At 38.7% G+C, this 20,743-nt stretch overlaps 1 protein-coding gene across 1 annotated transcript in view; it reads left to right on the plus strand.

Annotated features, from left to right (window-relative positions):
• Positions 1-16,289, plus strand: part of LOC144971403 (allene oxide synthase-lipoxygenase protein-like) — a 32,166-nt gene extending 15,877 nt beyond the window's left edge. Inside the window, exons 10-16 of the mRNA XM_078912246.1 lie at positions 7,515-7,607; positions 8,817-8,877; positions 9,452-9,557; positions 10,796-10,887; positions 11,719-11,892; positions 12,590-12,756; positions 15,635-16,289. Coding sequence (XP_078768372.1) covers positions 7,515-7,607; positions 8,817-8,877; positions 9,452-9,557; positions 10,796-10,887; positions 11,719-11,892; positions 12,590-12,756; positions 15,635-15,749 — 808 coding nt within the window. The 3' untranslated portion in view covers positions 15,750-16,289. The remainder of the gene's footprint in view (positions 1-7,514; positions 7,608-8,816; positions 8,878-9,451; positions 9,558-10,795; positions 10,888-11,718; positions 11,893-12,589; positions 12,757-15,634) is intronic.
• Positions 16,290-20,743: the final 4,454 nt, after the last annotated feature.

Below are 20,743 nucleotides of genomic sequence, written 5' to 3' on the forward strand. Positions count from 1 at the left end.
CAGAGAAATAAAGGCTATTACGAGAAGACACTTCTCCGTTTTGATTATTATACTATTATGAAAATTCATCTAGATCGAGACGAATCTTTTGAGTCATCAAGGTTCAAATTCGGCCGTGAAATAAAGTTTGTAGGTGCAATCAAATCCATCTGGCATCCCATTTTCACTGTATATTTAAATTTGAAAACATTAAAAACGTGGGATATAATATAATTTTGGACAATAAAACACAAAATTAAAGGGATTAGGCACAGGCACTTGCCTATTTCAATCTTTGTTCTATCGTGGACGTTAAAATAGACCAAGACAAATCTTTTGTGCCATCAAAAATAAATTCGGTCTAGTAATAAAGGCTGTTGACAAACTTATTCTTCCAATTAGACAGATACAATGAAATGAGTTCAACCAAACCTCAATCATGTTTTTTGTTGACAAAGGTATTCTTCCCGTTGGACAGATGAAATGAATTCATCTATATTTGTTTATTCCAAAAGTCTGGTCAGCCCTATATCTGAGCGGGAACTGTTGATGCTGATGTCATCAAAATAAACAACCCACTCTGCACTTTCTAACCTTGTTGATATTCATTAACTATTTATTTAAAATTTATTAATGCATTATTATATCATTTAGTGGCGAAAACAATCAACACATTTAGTCATGGTCGCGTTGTTTGTACAGGGGTTCAAGACAACTGCTTTGTCCTAAGACAAACGCGGCCCGTAACATAAAACAGAACAAAGGATCCACAGATAGAATTCTCCTGGCTCACATCATTAGATTATGGTGAGCCAAGATGGAGAGAAGAAGAGAAAGATAGAGATATATAGAAAGAGAGACATCTAGAATGGACAACTTCCGAGAGAGTAGACCCATCTAGGAACACGTGTGTAGGTAAGATGGTTTGTTACTAAACTTAACTAAAAGAATAAAGCAAAGGTGTAATAACAATTAAACATTAATTACAAAACGATACTTGCAATACCAAACGACATATTTACAAACATTAAAGCACATAGTTACATTTGCATACTCAACAACCGGTCGACCATCTTCCCACACACCTTTTCTTCACAGCACACGACAAGAACATGGACTAAAACTAACTAATCATTCAACCAAGGCCCGTAGGTTTGGCACCAGGGTTGCCAGGTGATTTTTTGTCGTGGGGCCAGATTTTGACAAGAAAAGGACCAAATGAGACGGTTTGGGGCCAAAATACGGAAAATGTTCACTAATTGTTACAGAATGTATATCCGAATACAGATAATCATACAAACATGTGTGAACAATAAAGAGGAGTGAACTTACGTGCAAAGGGGGTCGTATGCATGTTGCCAGACTCAGATTGTACATATCCAAAGGGTTGCCATAACTGCTCGGTGAAGGATGGTTGGGGTGGGTGGCCTTGGTCCACAAAGTGTACAGTTTTGCCCTACCTAACTCCAACGAAATTTTAAAGTGATTTCTTCCATTGTTTCAACTTGGGACACATTTCCTTATCACAGACCTGAGTGATCCTGTGCTTTTCGACGACATTGTGGGTTTCCGTAGCTCCTGATACGAATGTTGTATATTTTCACCGCATGTCATTCCAATTAATCACAACTTATATGAACGAACGAATAATTCTGAAATAAAGTTCTATTTACGTTTAAATACATTCAAAGTGGAAAAGAAAATAAAGTATTTACATTTAACTTAAATATTCGTTATCCAATCTACAGGAATTGCTGAATGCACTCTTCCTGCTGTTCCTCATCCTTCTCATCTGATTTGGTGTACAACACCTTTGTGTTATGGAGTGCAATCATCTTGCTTGTGGCCACAAAATCTTTACAGCATTTGGATCGTTGCTGAAGATGAGATTTGATCCTGATTATTGCATTAAGACAAAGTACTCCCATTCGGTTGCGGGGCTTTGTTTTTGTGGCCGTAACCAATGAGAAGACACGCTCGATGACTGCATTCCTGCTCGGAACAATGAGGCAATTCATCACATATTGACCTAGCTCTTCAAATCCAGGTGTTTTCATAACTCCAAACCAAAATTTATGGGTATCACTTGGGAGTCCTGTGGTTTTGAAAGCTTCCACATCTGACCAGTCAATAAAAGTGAGACGTCTGTATTGATCCTCTTCCAAATCTGATTTAACCAAATGAAGGAACAGTAGGCTGCTGAATGCAGGTTTGTCCACTTGGTTAAGGACTTTTGCTGGACTAAGCTGACTGAGTCCTTTGAACATGTCCTTTGTCGATGGAAGTCTTAGTTTGATTTGCTCACAAGCAACCTCTAACATGGACAGGCACCTTTGTTTGGTGTGACGCATCCTTCCCTCCACACTTTGGCGTTGCTGTTCATTGGGTACAAATTCCAGTACATATTTACTACATTCATGTGAACGTGTACCCAAATTCCACGAACAAGGCAGTTCCATTGTTTTTCAAGCATACAGGCATTTGGGGAGTGGGAGGGCGCGGTGTTAAGTGCCGACCGGACGCAACCCCCCTCTCAATTTCCGAACTCCAAGTCATCGCCGTCCGTTGTCAGATTCCTTGCCTCGTATATAATTAATCAGCACTCAGCACATGCAAGCTCATTGAAGAGACAGGTCGAGGAGAGTTTTGGTGTCAGATCAATGTCTCAAACACTCGAATCAGTAATACTACCAATATCGATGTGTGCATGTACATATCAGTTTTCTTGATGTGGATAAATTGAACAAAATTCATTTTGAACTAAAGGCTATGTAGTTGGGTTCGTTTCGAGCAATCGCTCTCCAAAAGGGGCCAAAAAAGGGCCAAAGGGCCAAATGATGTATGGGGGGCCAACTGTGAAAAGGGCCAAAAATCTCGGATTTGGCCCCAAAAAGGGCCAAAATGGCAACCCTGTTTGGCACCTGAGGACGTTGTAAGGACAACTCTAGATTACGTTTGGGGTGAGATAATATAATAGTTATCTCTCTTAGACATATGATGGAACTGGATCATTACCCGGGTAATTCCCGGGTAGTGGTCTGATTACCCGGCTACCCGCGGGTACCCGTGGCAGGAGTGGCTTTTTGACCAAAAAAATGTATTTGTGAAAGTGGGGGGGGGGGGGGGAGTATTTATTTATTTATTTATTTTTATTCATTTATTATTTATTATTTATTACAACAAATGAAACGAAACTGAAGTAAGAAACAAGGATAATTAATTACAATGAAACCAACCAAACAAACAAAACAAAAAAAAAAACCACCTGAGATTCCTTTAAAAGATAAGAACAAATATAGTCTTAATCTGTTGATTCCAAAATTGAATTAAACGTGTGTTAACAAATAAAACAAAAAAATCAATGTAATTTAAAAATAAAGGAGGAAAATCTTTTGAAAAAAATGTCATGTAAATGTAAATATGTAAATCAAAATATAGTAGTTATAATGCCTACTCCGCCATACCCCCGAAAACGACGAATTTTTCCAATTCCAAGTAGGCAGGTACGGCCTACAGGAAAGGAAAACTATAATTTGAGATCATTCTCTTGGATCAACCTCTAATTTTAAATATTCATTATGTTTGACTTCGCTAAGACGCTTGCAAGCTTAAAATTAACTCTAAATATATTTTTCTTTTGAGTCTCTTTCTTTAGCAAGGTACTGAAATGTTTTAACATGCACGTAAACTTCTCCAAGAACACAAAATTAATGACATTTAAGAAGTCTCAAGCACGAGTTTTCCATGGTAAATAAAGCATCTTAATGCTTAAAAAGAGAAACGAATGTTGCATAATTTGGTTCCAAAATATGACCTGCAGAGGAAACAAATAAAGAATTGTCAAAGAGCACTGAGCATGGTAGCAGCTTCTTATGGTTCACACTATCATGTTATGACGATCGACCCAATCAGCAAAGTCCGGTCCGCATTCGTGCACCGTCGCGAACCCGCCTGGTAGCATCGTCACAACACACCTTTCGACTAGATGCTCTGCCGTTTCGGGTTCTTGCCCACAGCGTGGACATATTGGACAGGAAGTTAGACCCCACCGATGTAACACACTTGCCGTTAGGCAGCTCCTCGACCGAAGCCGATTCGCAGCTACCCAGTGTCTCCTCTTACTGGTATCAAAGCCTGGCAACTTCTCACCAAGCTTAGAGGAGTGTAGGTCCCCGCCCCCACGAGGGATTGAATTCGTCCAAACCGACTTCCATCTCGTATGTGCAGCTCTGTCCGTAGTCAGGAATTCTGCGTACAAGGGTTGCCGGGACTTATTTCGGCTCGAAACGGGGGCACCGTTCATTATGCGCATGAGAGGGGTATCCCCATTCCCTCTCTCTTTGATCTTACTCAGCCAGTTTCCCGTAATGGTCTCCCTCCGGACATCGGGGGCTGGATCGCTGCCATTATCGGGCCCCATTCTCTAGGGGTTGTTGCTAGCGTTCCCGACACTATGTGCATCGACTTGCGAAGTTTTACATCAAACCTTCTCAACGTTTCTGCTTCTACCCCACACTGGAGCGCAATACTCCGCGGTGGAATAGCATAGTGCCAGGGCGGACGTTCTCAGGAGCGCTTGGCTAGCGCCCCAAGTCGATCCCGCCAGCTTCCTCAGAAGACTGTTGCGTTTCTCTATCTTCCGGGCAACCCTTCGAGATGAACCCGATAGGTAAGGCTGCGATCCAACGTCACCCCTAAATATTTTGGACGCGGCTCATATGGGAGTGGCTGGTCCCGACTAGGACATTCAGTTTACGGGTGTGCCAACCACTGCATAAGTGAAATGCAGTGGCCACGGTTTTTGAAGTGTTCATCTTCAGGTACCACTTGTCAAAGTAGGATTTGAGTCTGGTGACGTCCTCGCTGAGTACGCTCTCGAGACGGGTCCACACTTTACTCTGAGTAACGAGTGCCCAGTCGTCTGTGTATCCCAGCCTCAGGGAGGAAGTGTTCGGCATATCGCTAATGTAAACGTTAAACAACATTGGCGCAAGTACCGACCCCTGAGGGACCCCATTCTTCAATTTCCTTACTTTGCTCGTGACGTCTCCCAGCGCGACGTGGAATTGCCTTCCCCTAAGATCGAAGAGAACAACTTCAAGGTCTTTTTGCACCTTATGATTTTTGCAAGTTTGAGCATTAACCCATCGCACCAGACCGTATCGTACGCCGCCGATAGGTCTATGAACACAGCACCTGTTTGATGTTTTCTCTCGAACCCGTGCTCAATATGCTCTGTAAGTGCAATGACCTGCTCCGTGGTGCACCTCCCTTCCCTGAAGCCTGCCTGCTCGGGTGGCAGGGCAGCGTCTAGGACCGGCCCCCATCGGTTTAATAGAACACGCTCCAACAATTTGTAAAGGCAGCTCAGCAGCAATATGGGTCTGTAACTGTCTGCCTCCTTCGCCGGCTTCCATGGCTTCAGGATGGCAACTAACTTCGCATGCTTCCACACTTGTGGAAGCTTTCCTTTTGCAAAGATGTCAGGCATTGCCTCTGCTAGCCAGGCCCGTGCCCTGGGGCCCAGATGAGTCACCATATCGGGATATACACCATCTATCCCTGCTGCTTTGCCGTTCTTCACTTCGCTAATGGCTGCACCCACTTCTCGGGGACTGAACGGGGCTGTCCAGTCCGACTCCTCCGCAGGTAGCGAGTCCAAAATCGAACGGTACGCCTTGCGGACACCGCGCTCAAAAGCCTGATTAGGGACCCGCTTACTGCGGTTCTTAATGTTCTTGGCAATTGTGTCTGCCTCGCATTCCGGTGCAGCCTTCGCGTAATTCCGATCTGGGTCCAATTTCTTTATCAAACGCCAAGCGTGGCGGCTGGAGTGTGTAAAGTCGAGACTTTCCACGGTCTCCTGCCACCGTTGCTTCCTTCCCTCTGCCAGAGACTGAAGTAGTCTATCGGCTGCGTCCTGGGACTGGGTCTGCTGGTACTCTCGGTACAGCTCTTCCGACTCTGCTGTCCAGCAAGGGGTGTAGAATTTCCGTTTGCCCCGTGGAATAGAGCGTTAAGCGCTCTTAACCAGTAGCCTACTGAATATGGTTATATTCTTGGACTTGGGAGGAATGGCAGGGCAGACCTGCTCGATATAGGAACTGAATTCCTCCCAGTCAGCCTTCCTGAAATTCCATCTGCAAAGTGGGAGAGACTGCACCCTCGGTATTGTCACCCCAGCTGTGACAAGAACCGGCCTGTGCTGGCTATGCGGAAAGTCCCCGAGGACTGTTCGCTTCACCTGCAGCGGTTCACCGTTCGCGCCTTTCGTTACGAGGGTGAGGTCTGGAGTATACTCCTTCTTATGGCGGGTACCCCGGAAGGTACCCTTGGCTGTAGGATCGTACACTAGGTGTAGATCGTTACAGTCCATCCATGAGCGGAGTTGTCTTCCTGCCTCGTTGCAGTCTCGGTAGCCCCATTCGTGGTGGAAGGCATGATGGCTGACCACCGGTACCGGTGGTGTAGTCCAAGTCGCTCTAGGTGGTTTGTAAATATTATGCAAACACAGTCCACCTACTTCCACGGAAATTCGGTTCACCCCATTGCTGTCCGTTACGCTCTCAATGACCCTTACCTTCGATGGCTCTTTAGCGTAAACGCTAACCCCTCCTTTGAGCCTCGAAGTGTCCTCGCGTTGGACCACCGTATAGCCTGGGATCTGGAATCGGGAAGATTGCGCGCCTGAATAGAGGTGGGTCTCCTGTAACAGGAGGATATCTACGCAGTGAACGGCCAATAGCTTTGATAAAAGCTCGTTTTTTGCCATACTCTGGCTCTCGACGTTCAGGGACAATATGTGCGTCAGTTCGCCATCCCCGCCGTCGCATTTTCCGATCGGCAGGCCGCGAATCGATTGATGCATGGGACGTTTGCTTTTTTCTCGGACGTGCCGACGACCCTGGCGACACGAACGCGGTATTATTTGGCGAGGCGGCAGACCGCTTCGCCATTGACGGGACTGATTGGGACTCGACATAAGGATAATAGTGTGGCGCCCGGGATAGGGCTGCTATGCGGGCACCGGTTTGGATCAAATTTAGTCACACACCGGGGCGAGCAGCTCATGTGGCTCGTTGGCTCGATACCCGGGATGGTCTCGTGACGGTCGACCGGGATTTACACCTTTGCCCTCCCGTGTGCCTCAAGCCCCCTCACCACTGCAAGGTAAAGATCAACGAGGGGGTGAGCATGGTGAAATATGAAATGGGTGAGAGAGAGCTCTAGAAATATGACTTGGGTTTGATACGAATATTTTTGTGTTCGTGGATAGCTCACACGGTAGAGCCACGCTCTCACCTGCCAGGCGGAGTTGTCGTACCAATAAGGTCGCAGGTTCAAACCCCACCACCGCCGCGAAAAATTTTTTATTCTCCATTGTCTTCTGGCACTTTTCTACTCACTTCATATCTTGTTGAAATATGAAATGCGCCTTATTAATTCGGACGGTTCAACCAAGTTCCATACAAATTTTTAAAGACCGTAATTGATTTGCATATTTAAATCAAGTCAATGTTCAATTTTATTTTCAGGGATTGTGTCAATGATCTGGAAAATGAAGAAGGATGGATGAATAAAATTACAAATGTTGGTTCTGCGGGGATCAAGGCAATTATTGCAAAGGGGTGAGAGCTGGAAAAAGGGTACTGATGTTCTTAATACATTGTTAAGTCGAGATAAATGTGACGCTGAAAGTTGAATTCGGAATCTAAATCATATTCATTAAGCTTAAATCTCACGCTTTTATTGAGAATATCAAATTAAGAAATTAAGGAGCAGGCACCGGTGTAAGATAAAGATCTGAACAAGTGTGTATGAAAGATGTCAGACAAAGCAAGACAGAAAAGTACAAGAAAAAAAAAAAACACCCCAAAATATCAGTCGAGGTCAACTGATTTTTTGGGATGATTTTTTCTTGTATTTTTCTTTCTTGCATTGTCTTGCACTTATCATTTACTTGTTCAATTCTTTAGTTTATTGAGAAAAATTAGCGTAATTTCTTACGATGCAATAAATCCTAATTTGAATATAAAGTGATTTTTTATAACCTTACTCATTTTGGCATTGAGGTCAAGACGATAAGTGGGATAACTTATCTTTAAATATATTTTAGCGCACATTGGAGTGTTGATAAAATTGTGTGATACCCATTTTACTTTCAATTCTAGAACACAATATTCTAGATATTTCTATCAGTTATTTTTCCCAAATTCCCTAATAACATCCGCTGATGATAAAATTCTACATAACTTCTGTCTCAAATTGGATTCAGTGGTCACCAAGACGCACAATTAATAAGATACAAATTGAAGTTGAAGCTTTACAAGTAATTCAACACGAAGAGGTGGTTCGATTCCCAGTCGACGAAGACTGATGATTTGGGATGGATTTTTTTTCTCTCTTGCATTTTTCCTCTTTGTTTTCCCTGGCACTGTTTTATACCTACACACCTTTTTCATATCTTTATCTTACACCAATGTCTGCTCCCTGAATTCTATAAGAAATACATCATGTGTTAGTGGCAATGGTCGATTTAAGTGTTAATCATAAATGAACCTCACATTATGATTCATCATTTTGAAGGCTTTGCATTATAATAGGGTTCTACAGTCGTGACGTCACTTCCCTCTCACTGACGCATGGTAACTGGTTTCAAGCTATCGGAACAATGGCGGACGCCATTATTTCCATCACCGCCCTTATGAAATACTTCTCCGACGAACATAAAAGTGTATCCAGAGGAGAAAAACATTATAGATATGACCATGTTTTGACTTTTATACGTTCAAAGCTCAAGTTATGCAGCCATTTGATTTTGTTTATTTTTTGGTCAGAATTCAGGCGTGGAGACTGGATATAGAAGGAACATTCCCAGAATTCATGAAGCAGAGAGGGGTAAGTTACATTCAAATTCCCTACAGCTGCATTTTGTCGTTTACAAAAACAAAGAGAGTTAGAACATCATTTGATTCTATAAGAAAGTTAACAGGTATTTTGCTTTCTCATTCACGGTTGGTGATATCATTTAAAAAAAATTGAATATTCAAAAAGTGAATTTTCAAGATTTCATGATGATGATGATAATGATGATAATGATAACGATGATGATGATGATAATGATGATGATGATGATGATGATGATGATGATGATGATGATGATGATGATGATGATGATGATGATGATAATTATTATTATTATTATTTATTATTATTATTTATTATTATTATAATTATTATTATTATTATTATTATATATTATTATTGTTATTATTATTATTATTATTATTATTATTATTATTATTATTATTATTATTATTATTATTATTATTATTATTATTATTATTATTATTATAATGGTGATGATGATGATGATGATGATGATGATGATGATGATGATGATGATGATGATGATGATGATGATGATGATGATGATGATGAAGGTTCCATGTCCAATTCCATCAATGTCCAGGTAGATGATCCAAACCTCCTACCATCCTACCATTATGCCGATGACGCCCTTGAAGTCTTCAAAGCCATCCACAGATACGTCCACGATTATGTTCTTCTTTACTATAGTAAGTATGAAGTTGAGTGAAATTTTTGATTCCATTGGATTTACTAGATAGATAGACGATCGATAATTGTGGAAATAATTTTAAAATTAAGAATGTAAATCTCCGTGGAAAATGTAAAATGTAATCATGAGAACCTGCTAAATCAGATTGAGGGTTATAGACGGTGATTAGGGGCATGATGGCATTGCCATTAGGAAAGGCAATTTGTACACATTTCCTTGTCGTATCGGACCTTAAGGTGTAAATCAGTATTGTAGGTCGTATCGGTCCTCTTGGTGTAAATCAGCATTATATGTCGATCGGTCCTCTTGGTGTAAATGAGCATTATATGTCGTATCGGTCCTCTTGGTGTAAATCAGCATTATATGTCGTATCGGTCCTCTTGGTGTAAATCAGCATTATATGTCGTATCGGTCCTCGTGGTGTAAATCAGCATTATATGTCTGAAGTCTTCTTGGTGTAAATCAGCATCATATGTCCGAAGTCCTCTTGGCGTAAATCAGCATTATATGTCCGAAGTCCTATTGGCGTAAATCAACATTATATGTCCGACGTCCTATTGGCGTAAATCAGCATTATATGTCTGAAGTCCCATTGGCGTAAATCAGCATAATATGTCCGAAGTCCTATTGGCGTAAATCAACATTATATGTCCGAAGTCCTATTGGCGTAAATCAACATTATATGTCCGAAGTCCTATTGGCATAAATCAACATTATATGTCCGAAGTCCTATTGGCGTAAATCAACATTATATGTCCGAAGTCCTATTGGCGTAAATCAACAATGTGTGTCTGAAAATATTTCTCCAACTATATTGTACTATTTGTTTCAATTTTGTTGTTGTTGGTGTTGTTGTATCATCATGATCATCATCATCATCATCATCATCATCATCATCATCATCATCATCATCATCATCATCATCATCATCATCATCATCATCATCACCATCATCATCATCATAACAATCATGTGAAAATCTGCAAATTCTTATCTGCGACCAGAAATCGTTTTTAGACCCCCCCCCCCACCCCCAACCCCAGCATTCGCGTCAAATGCAATGTTCAGTGCTGTGAAAACATTTAATTGGATAAAGCGCTTTATATAACCTTCATCTTTTAAATATGTTAACCGAATGCGGTTCTATAATTATTTATTGCTAAACGTGTTACTGTGGATTGCCCTGTAAATAACCGCTATATTGAGGCAATCTTTATTTTTTAATGACGTTAACAGAATCGCCACAAACTCTGCAAGAAGATTCTGAAATCCAGGCATGGGCCGAGGAATTATGGAGAGGAGTAAAAGAGGGAGGGTGCGGCTATAAGGTATTTATTTTTATCACGTCATATCATTTCATAACATGTGACATATCATAGCATGTGAAATTGATAGCATATGACATATCATAACATGTGATTTATCATAACATGTGCGACATATCATATCATGTGACATCTCTTAACATGTGACATTGTGACATATCATAATATGTGACAAATCATAACATGTGACATATCATAACATGTGACATATCACAACATGTGACATCTCATAACATGTGACATCTCATAGCATGTGACATATCATAACATGTGACATATCATAACATGTGACATCTCATAGCAGGTGACATCGCATAACATGTGATATATCATAACACGTGACATATCATAACATATCATCTCATGTCATAGCATATCATATTATAACATTTTATCATATTCTCAGGTTATATCACATCAATTTGTAGGGCGATTAGTCCGTGGCATTGAATGCTCCATAAAACAACTTCAAATATGATGACTGTACTTTTTCAAAATATTCAATTAGTGTGAATGTGTCAAAATGAATGTGACATCTTCGTAAAAGAACAAAATGCTTAACGCCAACTTTTGAAGTCCTCATTGAAAAGCCTCTTTAATCTTATACTCAAACAGCAGTCGAAGTTTCATGTTTGAGAGTGTTTGCCAAGATGAAAATTTAAATCGATCGATATTTGAAGGACGAGTTTTCTGAATAAATTTTTCAATATGTGTTTTTCCAAAGTCAAAAGATTAAAAAATCTAGTTTACGCCGCCATAAGATCAAATATGAAAGAGTTAACAAGGTTTTTATTATATTCCTCTCTTTTTTACCTCTCTTATCTCTATCCACAGGGGCTGCCGGGTAATGGCACGTTGACTTCAAGTGATGACCTTGTCACAATCCTTTCCTCCATCATTTACACGTGTAGTGTCGAACACGCTGCTGTCAACTTTGGGCAATACGATGAGTTTGGCTTTCCTCCAAATTACCCAGCTTTGTTGAAGGGAAAACCCCCGGCATCGAAGGTAAACAGGAAAAGTCTTTCACCCGAGAACAAAGTAACCCCGGGTCAAGTCCACGTATCATCAAATTTGGAAAAAAATCAGAAAACTTTTCTTAATTCTCAAGAGATTTTTAAAATGAAAGAACCCATTAAATAACCAACAACAGCAACAACAACAAAAATTGATAAAAAAGAAATAATAAACAACCAAAAATTTGATGATGATGATGATGATGATGATGATGATGATGATGATGATGATGATGATGATGATGATGATGATGATGATGATGACAAATAACTCCCAGTTGTAAATTAGCCAAGTGGAAGATTTAGTGACATTTTTGAAAAACTGAATGTAAAAAGTGAAATGCCGGGTGCGTAATTTTACGTATCTCTTCGACATCTAATTTATTTGGCATGTCTTTCATATGTTCACGAATTATAACGATTTCCATAATTTTTCTATGTAATTTCGATACACAACGATTAAAACATTATTTACTTGTGTAAATGAGAATCTAGGTGCGATGTCCCTTTCGTATATTATTTCTTTTCATGTCTTGAAAGAAATAAACTGATGTCAGGAGTTGACCGAATTATCTATCCACTATTTAATGAAGCTGTGTATTTATGAAGATGCTTTATGATGTACATAGATAATGAATAATTTAATCTAGCCATTACAATTTGATACATGTGTATTTAATTTTCCCCAGGAAAGAGAGGTAACTGACGAAGACATTGTGAAGTGTCTTCCCAACCAGGACGAAGCATTCAATATAATGTTGATGACTAAGGTAATGAGCACAAAGGGAACGTTTAGCCTGGGAAATTTCGAAGTGCAGTATATCTTTGATCCAAAGGCGATAGATCTAGTTAAACGGTAAGGAAATAATCGATGGCGAATGGAATAGATGAATAAATAAATAGACCATAAATAGAATAGATAAATGAACTGCTAGATTATAAAACATATCTAATGTGCTTTACAACACTTCATTTATTCCCCCAGCCAGTAATTTGGAACCAAATTTCCATTTCATACTGTACAAATCGCCTGTTATGCGACTTTATATGTGCTGTCACTTTTATAGCATCGGGTGCTTATTCACACTCCGGTCTAGTAGAGAAACGACTGCAAAATGAGACCTATGAGATCACCGACCACCAATATAGCTTGAGTGTGTCTCCATTCAAGATATCTTACCGCTGAGTCATGGAGTCCCCACGTCATGGGAATGCTGTAAAACGTTCCATTTTTGACGTGATGAAATGGTGGTTTGCATTTAATAAATCTATTTTAATATTAAGGGGTGCCACATGTGCAAATGGTGTCGTTTGAGTGAAAATCATCAAATTTTGGAACTGACTGTCTTTTTTGATCAATTAATTTATTCCTCTTTAAATTTCATTTCAACCCACATTCCTGCTGAATAAATAGTTGAAATCAGTAAAAATGACAATATACAATTCAACCCCCCACCCCACCCAACCTTAGTGATCTCAAAATCTAATAAAAATCGCCTTTTTCTCAAAACCTAATCACCACAAACATTTTTTGGACTTGACCATTTTATTCGATTTTAATGCTAGAGCTTTGCAATTTGGAATTAAAATAGTTGAACTTTGACTACAAATAGCTACTTTGGTTATGTTTCTTTTGAATAGCTTTGGGGTAAAAAATATTTTTTTCTTTTAATATTGTCGAAAAAGTGAGGAAATTTTAATCACATTACTTTACAACTATCCTTAAACTTTATATAACAACGTTAAAATCAAAATCAAAGAAAAACTAATAAAATGGTGGATTCTCAAAATATCTTGTTTATTTTCCAAGATGGCCGTCATTGCCATGGCAGCGAAGAAATATGATCACAAGATACTTTATTTATTAACATCATTAGTTCGATCAATAAATATCTAATAACAATTAAAGATTTGTTTATTTTCATTATCGACTCCCCTCAATAATAATGTTATAAATGAATGAGTGCCAATCTCTACCCTATGTCTTCATTGACGCTTTACAAGAAATATTTGACATTAAAAAAAAAAGATTTTCCAATTTAAAAAATTAAATGTTACAAATGTAGATACTATTCAATTACTGTTGATACTAATAATAATGGTATTGACTATTGAGGAAGTTTTTATCTCTTAAGTAATCTGTCTATAGTCCAGACTTGAAGCACTTCTGATATAGATGGTGAGTGAATTCCAGACTGATACACATATCCGTGAATTTTGTTTAGACATTTTTTGAGTGGAGTAAAGAGCTGGAGGTGGCCTGTAGGTACTCTGATATCATGGACACTAGGTATAGTCACTTTGATAACCACGCCTCTCGGACAGTCGTCACCATGTAAACAATTGATTGGTAAATTTAGCAAACTTCCCAGGTTTTACTATCGATGGTATGTAAGTAAAATGCCCACACTGTTGTACCGCTTAATCAATAGAACCAACACAGAAAAGTTTGTGTAAACTTAAACTTTATCATATGATCGAGAAAATCGTGCGATAACTTGTCACCCATCTAGCGGTATAAAAGAAAAACAATAACCCGAAAGAGGTCAATCTCATTCACGTAATTTTCTATAAATAACCAACTATGTTTGTCCGAGCACGTATGAAGGTATGTCACAGATTCCATTTTTTGATTGGTCATAAATCTACTGGTTAATTGTGATACTAACAAGAGATGAAGTGAGTAGAAAAGTGCCAGAAGACAATAGAGAATAATTTTTTATTTTTTTTGCGGCGATGATGGGGTTTGAACCTGCGACCTTATTGGTACGACAACTCCGCCTGGCCAGTGAGAGCGTGACTCTACCGTATGAGCTATCCACGAATCCTAAAAATTCGTATCAAACTCAGGTCATTCATTATTAGTGCCTTCTCTCACCGACTACTGGAGGTAGCGGGTACACACACACACACACACACACACACACACACACACACACACAACCATCGCAAAGTTACCTGGCCAGCAGTTAAGCTTAATAGCCAATATTCTCAACACAAACGTATAACATAGAAACAATTAGACATTGAGTATGCTCCGGTATATGGGGTGAATTTTTAATTCAGATAAGTGAGTGGAGCAGGCACTTATGTTGGTGACAACAAGAGATGAAGTGAGTAGAAAAGTGCCAGAAGACAATAGAGAATAAAAAAATTTCCAGCTTAACTGCTGGCCAGGTAACTTTGCGATGGTTGTGTGTGTGTGTGTGTGTGTGTGTGTGTGTGTGTGTGTGTGTGTGTGTGTGTGTACCCGCTACCTCCAGTGGTCGGTGAGAGAAGGCACTAATAATGAATGACCTGAGTTTGATACGAATTTTTAGGATTCGTGGATAGCTCATACGGTAGAGTCACGCTCTCACCTGCCAGGCGGAGTTGTCGTACCAATAAGGTCGCAGATTCAAACCCCATCACCGCCGCAAAGTTTTTTAAATTCTCTATTGTATTAATTGTGATACTGAGCCACGAATACCTACATTTGAAAATTATAGACGCCATCTTGACCTAAATCTTCCTCTCGAAAGGCAACCAATGTAAATGGTTCAAAACAGGCAAAAGATTTTCTTGAAGCGTTTGTCTTAGTTATGATTATTTCAGCTTTGTTGTGGAGTTTTCGGATTTTAATTAAAGTTGACTTCGGAAGACCAAAAAGTAGAGAATTGCAGTAATAATTTCTAATAGAAATATTGCGTTATATTAAATCTCACGTTAATAATGATGTGCTCTTTATCTCACAGTTTCAGGGCGGATCTGGATAAAATCAGCAAGATTTTACAAGACAGGAACTCTGTTCTAAACATCCAATACGACTACCTCGATCCAGTCAACATTCCAAACAGCATCAGTATCTAGATTTCTTACGAGTCATTCGTGACCACATAGTGAGTGTCAATCTGGTGTTATGGGGAACACATGGATGGTAAAAGTTTGTTTGAAGTCAAACCCACTGCCATCAACCAGTGTCATGTCATGGGGACCCATCTGTCCAACGTTAAAATGACTTGAAATATCAGATTGTAGTTTTTATCAGTATCGATACTAAATCCTATATCGATGGTCTGCAGTCAAACATTAGAACGTATTTTGGGTTCCAGACTTGTGGTCTTGTATGTTTAAAATGAAAAGTTCCACGGGCTTGACTACCTTTAATATCTTTATACATTTCGTTTTCTTTCATTTCAATACTTTTATTATCATTTATATTTTGATTTTCACGGCTTAAAATATAAGTTATATATTCATAGCTTCTTCTTTTGACAAATAGATATAATCGATATGTAATATGAAAAGGCCTAACATAAGCTTGGTTAGAAAAATTTATTTCATTCATGTTTATAGTTCATTTATGACATTGTTACCACATGATGAGATTAAATAAATATTGTGAGTAAATCGGAAAGTAATTGTGGCTTTTTTTTCGATAGATCCGTCGGAATAGCGACATTAACTGGTTATAGGTAAAAAAAAAACAAAAAAAAAAACAAACAAAAACAACAAAAAACAAAGCAAACAAAAAACAAATAAACAAAGACCAAACCCCAGCTATTGAGTGTAACAGTGGTCATGACCTAAGAAGGATATTCAGAGAGAGAGAGAGAGAGAGAGAGAGAGAGAGAGAGAGAGAGAGAGAGAGAGAGAGAGAGAGAGAGAGAACTGAACAAGTGTGTATGTATGTCATATTATTTGCCCAACTGGCGTAAGCATCACTGTATGTCTGACTGGAATATAAATCTAGTCCATAAAAGTTATTGTCGTTTGGACGTGTTTAAAGAGTAAAATTTGAAGTAATAAAAGTCGATTTTCCCAGAATTCTAGAAAATAAACAGAGGATAAGAAAATGGATTGTGAGTTCGTCTCTTTTTCTATTCATTTAATCCATTTCGACCAATTATATCACTACGCGTTAGACTTTGTAAACAACACAAAACGACATCCTCAGTTTGTTCACCGGTTACGGTCAGCGGTTGCGTTGACCTGACATATCAATAAATTTTGTCCATTGCAACTAAAATTGGATTGCCGAGACTTCTTATTAAATATAATGGGCTTAAAACGCACTATCTAGGTTTCTCTTTGCAAAACATTGCAGAAATTACTGTTAGAACTTTATACATGCCCTTACAGAGAGAACGTCAACATAGCATTGCGTATGCGTCTCTCTTACCAACTGAGGAAATATATTGTTTGGTTTATGAGATATCACTTTTAAAATGTTAGTATATATATATAGGCCTACATACTTTTATAAAATAAAAATATAACCAATAAACTTATGTTGATGAAAAATTCAAAGTAATGCACCAATTAAATTCGTTTCTTTTAGTCTTGAGTTACCCAATCGTGAAGTCAGTGATTTCACGGTGTGTGATCTTAATCTTGGATGCAGTATATGTAGCGTTATAAAACTGTAGCATTACTTGTGTATTCCATATGAAATTCTCATAATTCATAATTGAACGTTGATGGGTTTTTAAAAGAAAGAAAGAAAGTATATATATATATATATATATATATATATATATATATATATATATATATATATATAGAGAGAGAGAGAGAGAGAGAGAGAAGAGAAGATAGATAGATAGATAGATAGATAGATAGAGAGAGAGAGAGAGAGAGAGAGAGAGAGAGAGAGAGAGAGAGAGAGAGAGAGAGAGGAAGAATATTACATATGACTAAAACAGGAATGTGTTTGCATTTTATCAGATATAATTACAATGGCAAGAAGAACTTCTCGCAGGGACTGATGGGACATGTTCTTAGTATGTCAACTAGATAACACTACGCTAACGTCTCATTTTTGCTTCAACCACCCAGGAATACACACGCTACAATTTAAATATAAAAATATAAACGGAAGACAGCAGATGCTTCACTAAGGATCACCTTCTTTCTGATTGAATGATTTTAAAAGAATGAGTCCTCCTGGAAAGGTAAGTTGTTCACAAATGATCAGACACAAATGGGAAGGTTTCTTTGCTAACCAAACTTATGAAGATCTTTGAAGATTTCAAATGTCCATATTGTGTTGAAATTCCTTATTGAAATCAATGAATATCGCCATCATTTGCACGCAAATATATCACGAATTAAAGTCCTCAATAAAACAAGGTTATCCATGTTTCATGAGTCTTTCCTATAGCCGTACTTGAAGTCTAACAGTATCTGTGTTTCAAATAGAACTTGAAGGGCAGACGCTTGTTGACCATCTTTTCCATTAGATTGTATAAGCAGATGATGATGGAGATTGACGGTATTTGAAGATTCAGAGTGGTCATTCTCAGCTTGTGGAATTAGAATCACACTAATCAGATTTTATCTCAATTGAAAAGTCTACATTGTCAATTTCATAATAGATAACCATAAGGGCAATATGACTTTTTGTGGAAGATTATCATAATCCAATGATTTTGGGCTATGCAACATCTTTCTATGTGGTCGTCCTCAAGTAGTTCGATTTCTTGTTGTCGGGGAGGAGGAGGAGAACCAGATCGTGTAAATTAGAACGGATCTATAGGATGAGATTCCGCTGGTATTCCCATACACTGATCTCATGCGACAGTTAGTAGACTCCTGTTCGGGGAGTTAAGGCAATATATCTGCTTTTAGCAATGCATACTACACTTTCCATGGTAGAAAAGGAAACCCATACTCGATGTGGATTTCTGATAAGGTCCTTCTCGCCTTCTCTATTTTTTTAAATCCCAGAGAACCATTGTGCCTTCGGGCCCGTGAAAACTCATTGAACTGATAGAGTACAATGAGCCGTGCGAGGATCTGTACATCCATCAACTACAGACGAAGAGGAAGAGGAAGAAGACGAAGAAGAAGAAGAAGAAGAAGAAGAAGAAGAAGAAGAAGAAGAAGAAGAAGAAGAAGAAGAAGAAGAAGAAGAAGAAGAAGAAGAAGAACGAGAAAAAGAGGAGGGGGTGAGGAGAGGGAGAAGGAGGAGGAGGAGTAGGAGGAAGAAAAGAAAAGAAGTTGAAAAATATAAAAGGTTGGGATGTAAAAGGGGAAGAGGAGGAGCGAGAAGAGAAGTGGGAAAGTAATTTTAAAAAGAAAAGCCAGACTACACAATTTTACAACTCGCATCCAATTGTGGCATTCAATTATGATTGTTACTACTCCGTTTCTAGCCATAAATACTGGTATAAACTCCAGAGTAATCAATCCTTTGTGTCTTAGAACACGTTTCATGCGTTTCAGGTATCACTTCGTAATATATTCGTCTTATAAAAGACGATAATGGTATAAAAACTATCTAGCTCCACGGCTGAGCTATTGGGACCTATACACTGTCATGTTAAGTGTACTTGTCTGCCACCCAAGCAATAATTCAGCCCCACATAATATCAATTGTAAGACAGACGATTGACAAAGGGCATGGGGTCGTCAGATGCCCAGATTCAATTCCCTCAACAGTGTGTCCAGATATTGTGAGAAATGTTTCCAAATAATGATAATTGAATACTAGACTCACGTCACAGCCAACATGTTCGAGTCTCGTGTAACATTTATTGTGGTTGTAATTGGATTCAATAGTCTGACGTCACGCCGCCCGGCAACGGCGGCCATCTTGGTTCTAAACAAAGAAAATCATTACGTTTTATTCTTCAAGCTGGCTAGAACTTGTGACCAGAATGTGTAAAAGTCAAAACATGATCAAATTTATGGGGTTTTTTTCCTCTGGATACGCTTTTATGCTCGCCGGAGAAATATTTCATACTGCGGCCGCCATTGTTCCGATAGTTTAGAGCCAGTGTTGCTAAGTTACCATGCGTCATTAGGAAGGAAGTGACGTTACGACTATTGAATCCTATTGGATTCAGTAGTCTGATGTTACGCCTCCCGGCAACGGCGGCCATCTTGGTTCTAAACAAAGAAAATCATTACTTTTTATTCTTCAAGCTGGCTAGAACTTTTCATGTCTTGTGACCAGAATGTGTAAAAGTCAAAACATGATCAAATTTATGTTTTTTTTTCCCTCTGGATACGCTTTTATGCTCTCCGGAGAAATATTTCATACGGGCGTCCGCCATTGTTCCGATAGTTTAGAGCCAGTGTTGCTAAGTTACCATGCGTCATTAGGAAGGAAGTGACATTACGACTATTGAATCCTATTGTAAGGTACAAGTGAAGTCTGCACTTGTGGCCTGCTTTAACTTAAAGGGTTTCCAACCTACAAATTAGTCATGGGCACGACAACACGGATCATAGAATTAACTCATATTCTTTAAAAATTGCTCGAAAAAGGCGGGGCGGGGGGAATAAAAAAATCAAAACACAAAACACACGTCCTTATTGTACTCATACCATTATGTTTTCCTTAATTAAGTGGAAGATGTAAATACGTAATTATTTTTCAGCTAAATATCATAGAAGCAACAATAATCCAAGAATTCACAATAACAACAGTGAAGTTACATTATTTTTGTTAGATTGCAAAGTCACAATCTTCGTACAGGCATTACAATTACCCAATAAGTTTTACTTGGGTTGAAAAAAAAAAGGCACAGTTTATTTTAACACCATGGACCCATACTAGCATTTATATCGTAGAATGATTGACCTTAAACGACAGCCAGTAAAAGGAAACCTCTTCATTTTGACTTATCGGGAATTATTTTCCTATTTTGATGGAAACAATCTTTAAATGATAGATATTGCCTTTTAGATAAAATGGTCTTCAAAATAACTTTACATGGGAAAGAGGAAGAGGAGAACAACAACACACTCTCCAATAACAACAAATAACTAAGTATCTGGTCAATCTGTGATGGAATCTGATTAAGGATCATCACTCTATAAACTGAACATATATTTGGATTTGAATAAATAGCATT

Source organism: Berghia stephanieae, chromosome 4 (genome assembly GCF_034508935.2).
Source record: "Berghia stephanieae isolate SIO BIC M18660-M18661 chromosome 4, UCSD_Bste_1.3, whole genome shotgun sequence".
In the NCBI taxonomy this organism is placed as follows: domain Eukaryota; kingdom Metazoa; phylum Mollusca; class Gastropoda; order Nudibranchia; family Aeolidiidae; genus Berghia; species Berghia stephanieae.